This window comes from Acanthochromis polyacanthus, chromosome 12 (genome assembly GCF_021347895.1).
Source record: "Acanthochromis polyacanthus isolate Apoly-LR-REF ecotype Palm Island chromosome 12, KAUST_Apoly_ChrSc, whole genome shotgun sequence".
In the NCBI taxonomy this organism is placed as follows: Eukaryota; Metazoa; Chordata; class Actinopteri; family Pomacentridae; genus Acanthochromis; species Acanthochromis polyacanthus.
This window is the reverse complement of record NC_067124.1, coordinates 26,806,584-26,821,892: the sequence shown is the minus strand read 5'-3', so window position 1 is coordinate 26,821,892 and position 15,309 is coordinate 26,806,584. Positions and strand designations below refer to the sequence as shown.

At 39.1% G+C, this 15,309-nt stretch overlaps 1 protein-coding gene across 2 annotated transcripts; it reads left to right on the top strand.

The window, feature by feature from the left end:
• The first annotated feature begins 47 nt into the window (after nt 1-47).
• On the top strand, nt 48-10,609 carry rab5ab (RAB5A, member RAS oncogene family, b). 2 transcript variants are annotated; one of them, XM_022193639.2, is made up of 6 exons: nt 48-247; nt 2,083-2,309; nt 3,331-3,482; nt 5,211-5,333; nt 5,620-5,713; nt 8,701-10,609. In XM_022193639.2, the coding sequence occupies exons 2-6, from the start codon at nt 2,144-2,146 to the stop codon at nt 8,814-8,816; spliced, it is 651 nt and encodes a 216-aa protein (XP_022049331.1). In that variant the 5' UTR covers nt 48-247; nt 2,083-2,143; the 3' UTR covers nt 8,817-10,609. The 2 variants fall into 2 exon arrangements, with proteins under 2 accessions (XP_022049331.1, XP_051812946.1); XM_051956986.1 differs by lacking the exon at nt 48-247 and adding an exon at nt 347-484.
• The last annotated feature ends 4,700 nt before the right edge of the window (nt 10,610-15,309 follow it).

Sequence of the window (15,309 nt, the reverse complement as noted above, 5' to 3'; positions counted from 1 at the left end):
CCTATGATTGGTCCGCGGAACAGATACGCAGGCGGATTGTCAATTCCAGTCATACGATCTGTCATCATCCTTCGTACAATGCGAAAAGGGAAGTTGAAAGAAGTGGGAGAGGGAGATCGCGGAGCCTTATGAAATCTAACGTTGTAGTAGCTGGCTGGGTGCTCTACACACTGTGAACAGACTCTGAAGTGCTGCAGATACTGTCCTGGAGGCACTATTCATATAACTAGGTTCCTCTTTTTGTTAGGTGAGTAGCTAATATTAGCAATAGCTAGCTAGCTAATGGCTATCCGGAGGGCTCCTCCCGATGCGGCCGCTGCTAAACAACATTTGCTTACTGTGTTAGCCAGCCCAGTGTCTGCTAGCCGACACTGGAAAGGGCCGTGCTAGTTAGCATAATAAGTTAACCTTGTGGGCTCTTAAATCCAGATGAGTCGTCGCGTTGAGATCACCATTACATTGACCCACTTTCAATACAACAAAGGTCTGTAATGTCGTTTAGAGTACTTATTGATAAGTAGTTCGCTAATTCACCGTCATGTAGCTAACGCTAGCAAACTGTCACTAGCTGTACACACCCAAACCTGCATCATCTGAGTTTTCTCAAACGTTACATAAATGTCATATTTAGTGTGTATAAGCTTGGTTTGTAGGATGCTATCCGAATTGAAACCAACGTTACATAGGCCATATTACGCATTATTACAGGTAGAACTGTTTTTTGGCTAGACATTTTCAACTTACCAGCTAGCTGTGTTGCTAACGCTAGCTGTTGTTACTTTGCTAATTCGAGCCAGTCAGCAACAACATAACAGGTTATTTGTGGTTATCTGTGTGTCGTAACGCGATTTCGACGAAGTTGACAGCAATTATTTTTGGAATGATGCACTGCGTTTACTTGGTCGGGGGTAATGAGAAATGCTTAAGTTATAGAGACCATCTCTTGTTGTTATTGTCTGTTTCATATGGTTGTTGATGTTATTCACCTTTATACTACAAACGCATTCACAGGAAACATTAACTGTAACTTAACCCTGGAATGTTTTCCCACATATGTGCCCAGACTCGTGTCATAATCCCCTTTGTAACAGTCTGCTTAACATAACTTGGAACCTCCCACACAAGTTGCAAGTGGGTTGGTTTTGAGATTTTCACAGCCACACCAGTTCGTTTACTTGCCATTTGTAGTATCAGCTGGATTGATGCAAAGCAGATACTTTGGACCTTTTGGTGTAGAGGTTTTGATGTTCGTTGTGTCATCAGTTTCCAAAATAATAGGCTTAATGTCTGGTGGAAAATTGACGCTTACTGTCTGCCAAACTCCAATATGCTTTTGCCAAACCTGTTATCGTAGTTAGTCACTATGGCAAGCAACCACCTATTGTCTAGTGCGGAAAGAAAGTAAAGCTGGTAATGTGAAACGTTTGTTGAGTTGATGTGTAACAAAGTACAGGAAATAGTTTTTGAAGGAAATAAACAAAAAAAAGTAACATCAATACAAAAAAAAAACTTTCTAAAAAGGATAAATTCTTAAAAATCCTAAGTAGTTCCCCAGTTTCCAAAAATATGTAGCAATCTGGATATAACATTTTAGTTTCTTAAAGTCTTCTTAGCTTTTTATAGATGGTTTAGACCAAAAATTAAATTCTGTTCAGGTCAGTTTTATCTATATACCATGGCACCATAAGTTATTGCATAGCACTTTGCAATCCAACTGTATACAGAGAGAAATCCAGCAAATCTAATGAGCAAGCATTTTGGAACTAGTGAGGAATGGTCTAGAGTTAACGGCACACACATCTGTTTCTAAGTAATTGTAACTCCGGCATTAAGCATGTATGTAACCATGTTAATTTAATTTTGAAATGTTTTGGTGTTTGCTTACATCACAATTTAGGAATGGTAGCATAGGTTATTATCTAAAAGCTACAAGTTAAATATTTTAGAGAAAAACAGGCTTAATTTTCTAATAAATGCAGCAAGCCTGTAAATTTCAATTGTAGTCAACTTTGATTTCTGAATCATTTCGATTTTTATTATTCTGATAATGACACTCTGCTTTATATTCTGTCTCCTGCTCAGGCATTTTCTACGGTTTTCCACTGTCCATCAGCATCCAGGGAAAGAGACCAGACAGTGTGACATGGCAAGTAGAGGTGGAGCCACACGACCCAACGGGCCAAATGCAGGCAACAAGATTTGCCAGTTCAAACTTGTGCTTTTAGGAGAGTCGGCAGTGGGAAAGTCAAGTCTTGTACTTCGTTTTGTCAAGGGTCAGTTTCATGAATTCCAAGAGAGCACAATTGGAGGTATGTATCGTAATAAGGTTGTGTTGTGGCTTTTTTCTCTGTAAATAGCCCTGCAAAATATCAATATTACAGACATACTGAAATTGTAATTCTTGTCACAGTGAGGTTTGCAATGAATAGCAGAGTAGAATAACCACTGAATTTCTAAAGCTCCATTATAGGGGCACAAACAAATAGCTGTCAGAAGAGTCATAATCCCCTGACAGTAAATAGATAAAAAACGTGACGGCAAAAATTGGCACTTGTGACGTTAGAGTACAGGATATATTGCTAAGGGTAGAGGAAGACCATGCAAACAGTATAATAATGAACTGAGAGGAAGGGAGAATGAAGAGATGTGGTTTCAGTGCACCACTGAAGATGGAGAATTGTAAGTCCCAAAAAATCTAATAGGAACAGAGACCCGAGGGGGTAATTAGGTGAATTCCAGGACATTCACTTCTAGTTCCTGGTATGTCCGGCAGCTTTTGTGAGCTTAAAGCAGTTATCATCGACATAGTTTTATCTGTGCCAAATGTGCCTCTTCCTTGAAATTGTATGTTCAAGTAGGACTCCATCCATTCTATTTCAGTGCTATTTCCTGACTCATCTCAGGCCAAATGAAAAGATTAGGAAAATCCCAAATTTTGCTGATTACCCATCAGCTTTTTGGCTTTTTAATAATCTATTCACTCTTGAAAATAGGGCAAGAGAAAGGCAAAGCTACACCTAAAAGTTACAATTAAGCTCATAAAACAAAGCATTGTTGTCAACAAGGCTCCTCAGAATGCATTCATAGGTTTAGGCACTGTGTCCAGTTGAATTCTAACCTACTCATTGTTTCAGCACCTATCCAGATTTTTAATATAAAACATGTTTGATATTACAAATGCCCTGTCTGCCAGATTTAGAGCAAGTCAACCAGTGAATCCACCTGTGTGTTTCCAGCGTTGGCCTTCATTACCTTCACTGAAACATGCATCTGGAGCTCAGCAGATAAAGGCTCGATTGTGATTGGTTTCTCTGCTTTGTGCCCTTGCAGCTGCCTTCTTGACTCAGACGGTATGTTTGGACGACACAACAGTCAAGTTTGAAATCTGGGACACAGCTGGTCAGGAGCGCTACCACAGTCTGGCTCCCATGTACTACAGAGGTGCCCAGGCAGCCATTGTGGTCTATGATATAACAAATGAGGTGCGTAAGGTACCAGGTTGTCTGTCTCGTGGTTGTCGCTTTACCTGCGCTGTTTTCGCTTGCCTTGCACTACGTTGCTGTCAAAGATAAGGAACCAGCGGGGATTTCCATCTTGAAAGTTTGTTGTAGCAGTTGAGCTAAAAACAGAAACTTATTTTGGTATCTTGACACATTAACAGATGAGTCATCAGTCAACAGCACAGTGTTTTGTAGACAATGTTATTAGGCCTTAAATGTACGTTTTGTCATTGGCTCTAAAAAGTTTGCACATCAAGACTATCAAAAATAATTTTTGTACAAAGCCAACATATTATATTTGTAGTCTTTAACATCAACATAGAGTATCTCCTTTTCACCATTTCTTAATTCCAGGAAGACTGATTGCATCTATAAATACCTGCATGTAACGCCATGGCGACTCTAAACGCAGATTTTATGTTGAGAGGTTGCTTTGTCACTACGCTGCCATTATCATCAATAAAACTGGTGAGCAGCGTGTGAGTGGTGTGTGGAGATCTGCACTGCCGGTGTAAAAATAGCCCAGTGTTCTACCTAGAATTTTTACGCAAGGTATAAAACACAGGTCTTTTACACAGAAATGAGTCATAAATTGTTATTTTAAAAAAAACTAACTTCCAGTATAGTGTAAATGGCTACTTCATAATTAACTGGGCCAGCTGATGGTTGCTTAGTAACATGGTTCTGTACAGAGTCTGCTGTAGTCTGTAGATGTTCGCTTACTTATATTACACAAACTCAGTGCAAAACCTAAAATTTTACAGCAAAAACTGAAGACGCAACAATCCTAAGATGAGAGTTCACCGTCTTGTTTTGCCACAACCCGACACCGTGCGTGCGCTGCAGGTTTAGCCAGTAGAAGGACACATTCCGCAGCATATTTGAACTACAAACAATTCACATATGTTACACGTTCAACATGAACAAAGCATAATATTTAGGTCATTGTCAGGGATGTCACAGATACACATCAGAACACTTAGAAGGATTTTTGATTACAAAGAGAGCATATTGGGTTTGGAACCATTAACCTCCACATAGTCTGCATATTAACCATAGTGTTCACTTTTCACTGCCTTTTCACTCCAGATATATTGATTGCTTCTACAAACAGCGGCCTGGAAGACAGTAGATGATGTTGTTAGATCCTATTTGCCTGAAATATAGACTCAGATTGCTTCCTTGTATGTCATATTTGTAAACAGACGCGTGCCGTTCTTTGACAGCGACATCAAAAGCTAATAAAAGTCAGTCACACAGGACAAAGAGATACAGTACAGCAGAATTTATGCCAGCATTACTATTGGCTTATATCAGTGACAAAGCCAGCGGAAATTGAAAGATATGAAGTCCCTCCTGACACTTATAAAAATCTGAAGAATAATCTAAATACTTTAAAGCCCTGAATGTACATCAGGCAGGTAATTCGTATTTTTTAATGTGCACTGCTTAACTCAGTATTCTGTATCCCTGCCTCCCATATGCTACAAAATGCTGCATTTTACTGTACCACTGGACATTTTTATTCACCGAATGTTTCATCAGAGGCATCATTTTAATGATTCTCTCTTCTGGGCCTCCATCAAAAGATCAGCCTTATCAAACATCTCAGGAAGTTCAGCCTGTTTTCTTCATCTTTCCATCACATGGGTCTTATTGTTATTTTTACTAACAGAGTCTCCCCTTACCCCTCCCTGTTCTGTTTGCCAGGAGTCATTTGTACGGGCGAAGAACTGGGTTAAAGAGCTTCAGAGACAAGCCAGTCCAAATATTGTAATAGCCCTGGCTGGGAACAAGGCCGATCTGGCAAACAAGAGAGCACTGGACTTCCAGGTTTGTTTTCTTAAAACCCTATTAATTACCTCAAAACCACAGAATTCATTATCAAATAAACTGCGGTTTGTGAGCATGTCTGTTGAAGCAAACAAAGCATTAAGCAGACCGATTCTTTGGATGATTTCTATTAATTGGGTGTATTTGTGGAGAGGAAGCACCCTGTAGACTCCGTGGAAGCTGACTACTTTGCTTCCTCTGTTGTTGTTTTTTTGTCCATTCAAACTATAAAGTACTTGGAGCCATTTCAACTCATAATTTCCTGATGTCGTTTGAACTTCCATAGGATGCACAGTCATACGCAGATGATAACAGCTTGCTTTTCATGGAAACATCAGCGAAGACCTCTATGAACGTGAATGAGATTTTCATGGCCATTGGTAAGTGTCTCCATTTGAAACTTAGAGTGTTAAAGTAAAGTACCATAAAAATCCTAATAATAAAATATGATGCGGAGTTTTGCTAGTGGCCTTCTAAGCAGAGGTAGTCACTAGCTGTATGAATATATCCCTGACACAATCCACGCAGTCTACGTTCTGGCTTATGTTCTCGGTTGAAATATCATTGAGCAACAGTAAAAGACGTGCACCTGTCCTGTGTCAACACGTTATTGTGTGATTCATCGCATGGTGTGATGATGTGTGATATGTTGGAAGTGGCTTCGTTTCCACTTGCTACTATCCCTTACTGTGTCTCACATCAGGCAGCACCTCCTTCTGAGTCTGTATTTCAGTGCAAGTCTTGTCATAATTGGCGACCATAATACAGTGCAAGGCTGTTAGTTCTTTCAGTCTAACACATAAGTATTTGCAGTTGCTGTATTTCAGTGATTATCTGTCACTGATGAACTGGATCAATGAAAAATCCACTGCAGAGTGAGACTAATTATCAGCAGGTTTAAAACCAACTGTGTGTTTAATTAGCAGCTGCAAAAAGTTGCTAATCTCTCAGTTAGGGCTGAAACGATTCCTCGAGCTATGCTGGTAGAAAACTGTTAAACGTGCGTAATGTTGTTATTTTACCGATCAATGCAGTAACAGACAGCTGCATAATAAAACTGTCAGACTTCATGTATTTAAACATGACATTGTATTGAAGTGCATGTAGGTCTGACACTGTCTCATAGTGAAGGAAATCGCTTTAGTTTGTGGCCAAATCAAAGTGAAACTAATGTTAGTGATTGAATATTCTCTGTAATAAATACTAATGAATGAATCAGTTTTCTATCAGCTGCAGTTCAAATGGACCAAACTTAAAAACATATTTATGTGATTTTTACATCACCAACTAAATACGTGTCGGGTTCCCATGGCTTTAGTTTTAGTTAAATACCCCTGTACTCTACTATATATGTACAATACGCCCGTATTCCACCAGGACGGTTATTTCTGTTGCACAGTGCGCTCACTTCCACTGTTGATCCTGTATTGACCATACTCGATTAATCGCCAGAATAATCAATAAAATACTCCATTTCCGAAATAGTCGATAGCTGCTGCCCTACTCTGTTTACTGTCGGCCTCCTACATGTTGTCTTAGTTGTCCAACTTTGTCACCAGTGCTTCCTGCTTTGCTGAGAACCTCCAGATAATCATAGGGCTTAATAACACTGCATTTGAGCTCAACTCGTCTAAATGCAGTTTTGGTCTCCGTGAAGTGAGACCGTCTAATTTAGGAGGAGGAACAGGCTTCAGGTTCTTTAAGGACACCGACCTGTTTGAGAGAATGCAGCCTGTATGGACCGTGATGCGGTTTCTGACAGTTTTAGTTATATTTTTACACCACTTTTAGGCTTATCTTAAAAACGTAATCAAGCAGATTTTTTGGGCATTATGGATTATTAGCTCAGACTGTAAAATGTGGTTTAAACGGTGTGGCCAATGCGCAGTTTGTCCACCAGAGAGCGCTAGCTGGTTTGTTTTCCGCATTTGTGAAGTCTGTTGTTCAGTGTACACGAAGTGGCCACATTTTAACCACCGACAGGTGAAGCAAATAGATAAACATGTTACAGTAGCACGATGTGTTGGGAGTACAGTAGCTCATTGCTCCTTTTTTTCTGCAGTGAAATCTTTTAGCATGACAAATGCACCTGACATCGCTAGAATTTTGCTTGGGTATAGGGGACATAATAGACAGTTCAAGGTGTTGACTCGTCCTCCAAATTCCCCAGATCTCAATTCAGTGGAGCATCTGTGAGGTCTGTGGAGGGCTTTAATGTTGTGGCCGACTAGTGTTTGGTCTGAGTTCTTTTGATATAACTTTAGTCCACCTACAAAGCTGCTTCCATGATCGTGTGAGTGCTTTATTGACAGCTGAGGTCCTTCACTCTCCTGGAGAGCTGCAGTGATTGTCAGTTAATCAAAAAAAACATTAACTTGTAGTTACTTTGATTATTGGTCAATTATTTTAGCCATATTTTAAGTAAAAGGTGTACAACATTTATTGGTTCCAGTCCAAAGAATTGTAAGGAATTGTAAGTTTTTAGTGTCATATATAAAACAATTTACTTTGGGGTTTCAACTGCTGGTTGATTACAAGAAACTATCAAATTAGTTGCCTTGTGGCTGTGACAAATTTTGTTATTCACAATTTTTCAACATTTTATACAAAAAGTGGTTAATTACTGATGATTATTTTAGAACACCAGCATTTTTGCAACCTGTTAGGGTGGACCAGTTTTAACAGAGTTTGATAAATCCTCCTGAACAGAAGAAATTAGGGTTAGTTGAAAACAGCAGTCTGAGTGATAATGCAGTACCTTTAGGAAATCTTTTTGGTTTGTTTGTTCATCAGCTTCTTGCCCATATATCCTTATCAGATTTATTTAGATATCAACTATATTGGCTCAAGCATCAATATACTGATGCTTTTCTTTGCTGTCGTAAATTATATCTCAAAATAGTTTTTGACAAAGTATATCCACAGAGCAGCTTCACACACTGCCTCGGCTTATTTTAAAAATAAAAATGCATTGAAACCCTGGACTCTTGCTGCTAAACCCCAAATATTCTAACTGATTACTGTAGAACAGATTCAGCAGGTGCAGCAGAGGCACCACAGAGAATAAACCAACACCTTATGAGCCTGATTTTACATTTGATTTCTATAATTATATGTCAGGGATTGAGACACTGTCATAGTTTTTTTTCTGTCAGATTTTAGGGGGTTTGATGGGTTTGCAGAACAAAATCACCAAAAATTACTACTGTTTCATTGGCTCTACAGACTGGTACCAAAATCCATGTAATAAAATTACATTTTCTGGGTCAGCATTTGCTTCAGTGTGACGTTACTTTAAAATAAATTTTGTTGTAATGATTTAATATTTCCGGTGAATACTCCTGATTCCGTATCTCTGTCACTGCAGCAAAGAAGCTACCCAAGAACGAGCCTCAGGCTGCCGGAGCCAGCAGCGGGCGAAACCGGGGAGTGGACCTGACAGAGACGGCTCAGCCCACCAGCCGTCCCTGCTGCAGTAACTAACCCAGCTCTTCCTGCTCATCTTCCCCACACACATCCCGCCCTCCTCTGCTCCCCCCCTTCTCTCTCTCTCAACTGAACAACATCTGGACATCGGGCTCCTCGGCTTCCTGACGTCAGTCCTGACCTTCATCCTCCCTCCCCTGGAATAGCTAAAAGACTCTGTATAGCTGCATTTCTAATACCTTTTTGTTGATGTTCTTTTTTTTTTTTTTTTAACTTTTTTTAAGAAGTGTATATCAGTATAATGGATGCATGTATCACTACAACGCCTAAAAAAAACACACACACATTTTTATCTCTTATTCAGTTGGAAGACTAACCCCAATTTAGGAAAGAAGAGCGAGCGAGAAACCTGTGAATGTGTGATTGTGTTTTTGTGTGAGTTTCGAGAAGTGATTTGCTGATGAGAAGGTGTAGCCTCATTTGTCACTTGACAGGGTTGACAGGATGTTGCCTCTGGTAGTCTTTGAGTGCGGGTTAAATTTTGCTCCCAATACGAAGAAAACCAAATCGTTCCCATCTTGAGATCCCTGACTTCTCCGACTGTTTGCTGTGAGCTGCTGGCGTGTGAAGACGGTGCCAGGAAAGGATCGCCGTGGAAAAGGAAGATCCCCTCCCTCCTCTCATCTGTTACACAAGGAGACATGTTCATCCCAGGCTCCTAATGGAAAATTGCTGAAAATAAATTTGGCACTGTCCAGTTTTATTGAGCGTAGAAGAAAAACGACCTTGAAACGCATCTGGCTGCCCATTATGTGCAGACATCTGTTGAGAGACACGAGAGTGTGACGTTGCCGTACATCGTACTGAGCAGCAAAGTCTTCATATTGTGGAAAACTTCTGTGGAGGAAGCAGCACCTTCAGGCTTCCGTAAGGCTGCTATGACAGGATTTTACAAATTTGGCTTTGCTATTTAAAGAATGCTCTCAAGTTGCAGTGTCGTCACAGAAGTCCGATGTGAAATTTTGCAACTGACACTGAAAAGCAAACCAGCAGGAAGTGTGAAGACCGTAGAACATCCTGCCCTGTCAGTTGTCTTGCAAAGACTCGAACATACGACTAGTTGTATGTTAAACTCTCGGCTTTGTTATTAATCTGCTGTTTGCGTTCAGGCCAGTAGTCGACCTGCATCAATCTGAGTGGTCAGAATCAAAGTGGGGGGGTTGTTCTTAGAGTAGAGTTCAGACAACACACAAACAGAAAATTGGACTACTAGCCATTGTCACAAGTCTGTGGAAAAAAGAAAATATACTCTAATGTTGTTATAGGGTGCAATGTCGCAATGTTGTCTTCTTCTTCTTCCTTTAGTACAGCTTGCAGAGCTCATGTGCTCACCAGGAAATTTATCTAGAGATTCCGAACAATTGTACAGTTCAACATAGGGTCTGCTTTTTTATTTTATTTTTATTTTTTATTTTCATTCTAGACCTTGTCACAAATGGGTCAAATGTTAAGCAGTGGTGGTCTTTTAGGTATATGTAGTGTTATTAACAAAATCCTTCTCTGGTGTCTTGTTACTTTTCTCAGAAATGGTCCATAGTCGTGTTTGAAAGGAACTTTTATTGCATTGCACAGTGTTGATCATGTTTTAATTATTGATGACTGCCCTTCGATTTTATATGACAGACTGTATTGGACTTGCTAACCTACAGCTATAAGCAGGTAGCATAATTAACCTAACTGGTGGTCTCTCTTACAGCTCAATGAATTTTAATGATGTAAAACAGCATTACTAGTGATGGGCTGATCAGTTTTGAGTGTCTGAATACAACTTAATAAATCCAATAAAGAGGTCTCTGGTACGCCTTTTTGCTCTGAATATGTCAGTGGCACAACTTAAATGAAGTTTTGCAATAATGTGATACAAGATTGAGCTTTCAGGGAATTTGTTGATTACAATCTGAGCAGATCTGAGTTTCAAGGTACTCACAGTCCTTGTATATTCAATTTTTCACATGCAACAGAAATAAGAGTCTGCAGCGATGCTAGCCGCTCCATGGGGCTGTGTGTAGGCACAATACAGACAAGCTAACAGGCTGCTCTGTAGCAGGTAATGTTATTTCTTGCGCAGTAACATGCTGCATTTGCTTATTAGAAGTAAACATGGGGTTGAGTTGAAGCTGGTGGGAATGCCACTAAAACAAATTACACCGAACATATTGTAAACTCAGCATGCAGATGGCATTCTTTTCTTGAATAGAATTTGAAAAAAAAAATCTGATTTCTGTTATTATAGTTACACATTGCAATTAAATTTATGGTGGCGCTCACTTGGGTGTTTACTGACAACGTAGAGATGCTGTGTGTTGAAACAAGAAATACATTTTTCTCCTGTGTTAAAAGACTGGCTAAAATTGAATAGTGTATGCTTTTTTTTTAATGCATTTGTTCATAGAATTTTGACCAGATAAAGGTTAGTGCATGAAATGTTTAGTGCAGTGTGTAAGATTTAGCAGCATCTAGTGGTGAAGTTGCAGATTACCACTGACTAAACACCCCTTGCCACACTTTTCCAGCACGCAGGAGAACCCATGATGGCCTATCTTGGTGATTCTAACTTAGCTGCAGTTGTGAGTGTAAGTGTGCAAGGTATTTAATGTTGGACATTTTACAGGGTGAAGCTGATATAGCCTATGGATGGATAGATTTCTGATAGTACATACCCTAAATCCTACACACTTGTCCTAAGGACACATGAATGGGCTTTGTTGCATTTTACTCAAAACTGCAAATGTGATTTTATGAAGGTCTGGATCAACAAGATCATTAGGTTTCATCCCCTACGTTGCACATGTTTAATTTCAATAATTGTGTTTTCTATCATTGTAAATTTTCGGTACATTTGGACTCTTAAGTGGACAAAAAAAAAGCTATTACTGCACATTGTAAAGAGTAAGCAAAACTGATAAAAGTTAATGCAGCAGAGACAGACATTTTAATTGTCAACATTCCGAAATTCTAATCTTAACGTTCCGGAATTTAAATCATAACATACTGCCACCCTGTTGCAGAGAGACAGGCAACCAAGCACCCTCACATTCACAAATTCACACTTATGTGTTCTGAAATTCAAATCTTTACATTTACAATTTTAATTCACAACGTATCCCTCTGTGAGTCAAACTCATTAATGAGCAGTTAGGTGCAGCTACCAAAGAGAAATAATTTGGTGTTTTGTGTGTGTGTGGGATGTGTGACATACATGTCATATATGTATGTATCGGGGTAGTTGTGTATTTTAGTTTTTATATTATGGTAACTTATTTGTTGACATGTCTTGGATTATATGTTACTTATTTTATGTGTTTTGGTAGTATGTGTTCTGTCTTATGTGTTGCAGGACAGCTTGCTTTTTTCCAAGACTAATTTCTCCCATGGGAGACGATAAAGCGAACATGAACTTGAACATTCCACAATTCAAGGCACAACATTCTCTAGATTCCACCAACCTATTGTAGACAGACAAACAACCAAACACGCACACATTCATACATTCACACCTGTGTCCCAAAATTCAAATCAATCCATTCAAAATTTTAGTTCATAACAATCCGAAATTCAAAATAAAACATTCTGGAATTCATATAATAACATTCCAGGATTCAAATAACATTCCAGAATTCAAGCTGTAGCAGTCCAAAATTAAAATCATAACATTTCTAAATTCTAATCAGAACACTTAAAAATTCTTATCAGAACATTCTAAAATTCTAATCAGAACATTCTAAAATTCTAATCAGAACATTCTAAAATTCTAATCAGAACATTCCGGCAGCCTATCGCAGGGAGTCAGATAACCAAGCACACTCACATTTACACATTCACACCAACGTGTTCTGAAAATCAGATGATTATATCCAAAATTTTAATTTACAACATTCCGAAATTCAAATCAAAACATTCAGAAGTCAAATCATAACATTCCGGAATTGAAGCCATAACATTCTGAAATTAAACTCATCAGAGATTGTAATAGTCCTTATTGTAGGTCAAACTTAAGTTCTGTCAGAGTTTAATCCTACAATTTGTTTAATTTGTTTTAATAACTGCTTGTCTTAACGCATATTGTTCAATCCCTGCTCCTCGAAGATTGTGTTTTAGTAAAAACAATCCGATTAAATTTTCTAAATTTTCACAAGCTCTTTTGTCAGCAGTTTCTGTATATTTCTATCTTCTGCCTTCTCTCTGTGCTCTTGGCATGATGCCATCCTGACACTTCACACACTCTCCATCCTCCGAGGTCACATCAGATGAGTCTTTCGTACTCTCAGCCTGCCTGATCGCATTTTTGGCCAAGACTCAAATCACAGTTCTTACAAGCTCATTAACAGCTTGTTCATCCAGCACCATCCACACACCACTGGAGTCGAGAGGCAGCAGATAGAGAGAAGGGTAAGTGCATAGCAAAGGGCTAAATAACCAATTAAACTCATGGTTAAGCTAGTGAAAACCTCTCGTAGCCTTGATGATGCGCCTCGAGTGACCAAACTGACTAAACAATGGTATGAAGGTGGTGGTTTTCCCTCACACCAATATAACAGAGCGAAGTGTTGAAAGTTTGAAGAATTGATCAGGAGCATTTCTTTCTACAAAAAGTACAGTTGTTGCTTTGTATAATCCATACAACGCTGTCAGATGTTGTCAGAGTCACCATTTCATCAGTTTAAGCTGAAAACCTGTGGATTATCTTACATTTTAATCCTGTAAATACCAAAAAGAGAGCTTCATTTATCTCTAATTAAATGAGTGTGCCATCATAAATCATGACTTGGAAAAAGAAAAAAACAAAACCTTCTGGAGTTTGTATCACATCTTCATCAACAGATGGAAAGTGCTCAGAAAAAACTGGAATATACAGCGATTCTATGACAGCTGGGCAGATTCCATGTGCTGATGAAGTCACTGATCTGAAGATATGATCGAAATCCAAATAGCAGCAACTGGAGGGACCTTGTGCTGAGATTGTTTTCTCATTAGCTGATTTCAGCGGCACAAATTATCTTTGAACATCATCACCAAAACTGACTAAACGAATAAATATCACAAAGAAATGCATTTTCTGTGACCGCTTACCTTTTGAAACTGAAATGACCAAAGATGACAAAAACAGACAGAAAAGAAAACACCAGCCTGTTCCACTGTCTCAAGAATCTCACGAGGACAGCGAGGATGAATGCGATTTTCATTATGAACCACTTGAGACCCCTGCATCATGTACAGTGATACTGATGAACCTACTGAGTCAAGGATGGAGACTAACGACAGGCACCCACTAAGGAAACACGAACTTCCAGATCCAGCCGCTGCAGAGCCTCCTGGTGGAGAGCAGCTGGAGGACTTCAACACACCTGTTAAAGATTTACCTGTAGAGGATATAGTCTTTCCTGATGAAAATGTCTCGAGATGCTTACTGCCTATGTCTACCTCACTGAGTATTGCTGGTGAACTGGAGGAGCACCCCTACCAATGAAGAGAGAGAGACGCCCAGTGAGACGCATGACTTATGATCACCTTCGCATCCCTTTCTACTACAATGTCCACCCACACCCCAGTTGTTTCCTGTCTGCCATGCAGGACTGGTGCTGTGTTTGACCCCCTAACAGCCACACTACGCCCTTTCATATATGCACTCTAGCAAACATTAGTCAATAGACTTTTGCCATGCACATCTCATGGACTGTTTTTTGGTAAATGCCATGGACAATTTGGGGCTATTCTTACATGCAACCTTCACTTTCTATGGAGGCAGTTGAAGCATTGAAATGCTACAAACACACTAACAGCCATATATAAATAGCAGCAATGACAAGCAACTCAAAATAACACAACAGTAGATACCAGACATTCTATAGTGATTTAATAAACAGCAGCAAAATACATCAGTCAAAGTAATCGCCATGCATAAACTATAGTACAGAGTAAACATACAGTATGTATGAGAAAAGAATTCACTTGTGAATTTTTATATTTTGGAACAATTATGGTTAGAATATGCTGTTTCTGACGGACTGTTTTTACATTTAATTTGTGTAAATCATGCCATGTCTCACAACCACCCACTCCCTCAGCCACTGCTTTACAATGTGGATAATTATAAGAAAACAAACTGCAAATGTTTTTTGCATACCCATCATACCCTTTAACTCAATTGGCTGATAATGAAAAATAAAAAATAAAAAACACGAAAAAACATGCAATAAATAATAAACTGCTCTACCAAGAGTGTTTTTCTACATTAATTGATGTGGTGTTCTACATTCCGACAATACACATTTTTCATGTAAAAAGCACCATTATCCACAGAGCAGCGCTGGGCAACTTTTAAAATAACTCTAATGGCATTTTACTGTCAGCACAGCGGAGCCTCGTGTTGCCAGCAAAGCTTCAAATAAACAGTGGACCATCAATACAAAAAAAAAACCTCTTCCTGTTCACCTCTTAAAACCCAAAAACACACCGCAGTAGCACCCTAAACTAAAACTACCAATGAGTT

Coding starts and splice junctions, on each gene's coding strand:
- rab5ab (XM_022193639.2), top strand. CDS start 2,144: ATGGCAAGTAGAGGTGGAGCCACACGACCCAACGGGCCAAATGCAGGC. Junction 3,483..5,210: donor TCTATGATATAACAAATGAG/GTGCGTAAGGTA, acceptor TCTGTTTGCCAG/GAGTCATTTGTACGGGCGAA. Junction 5,714..8,700: donor TGAGATTTTCATGGCCATTG/GTAAGTGTCTCC, acceptor CTGTCACTGCAG/CAAAGAAGCTACCCAAGAAC.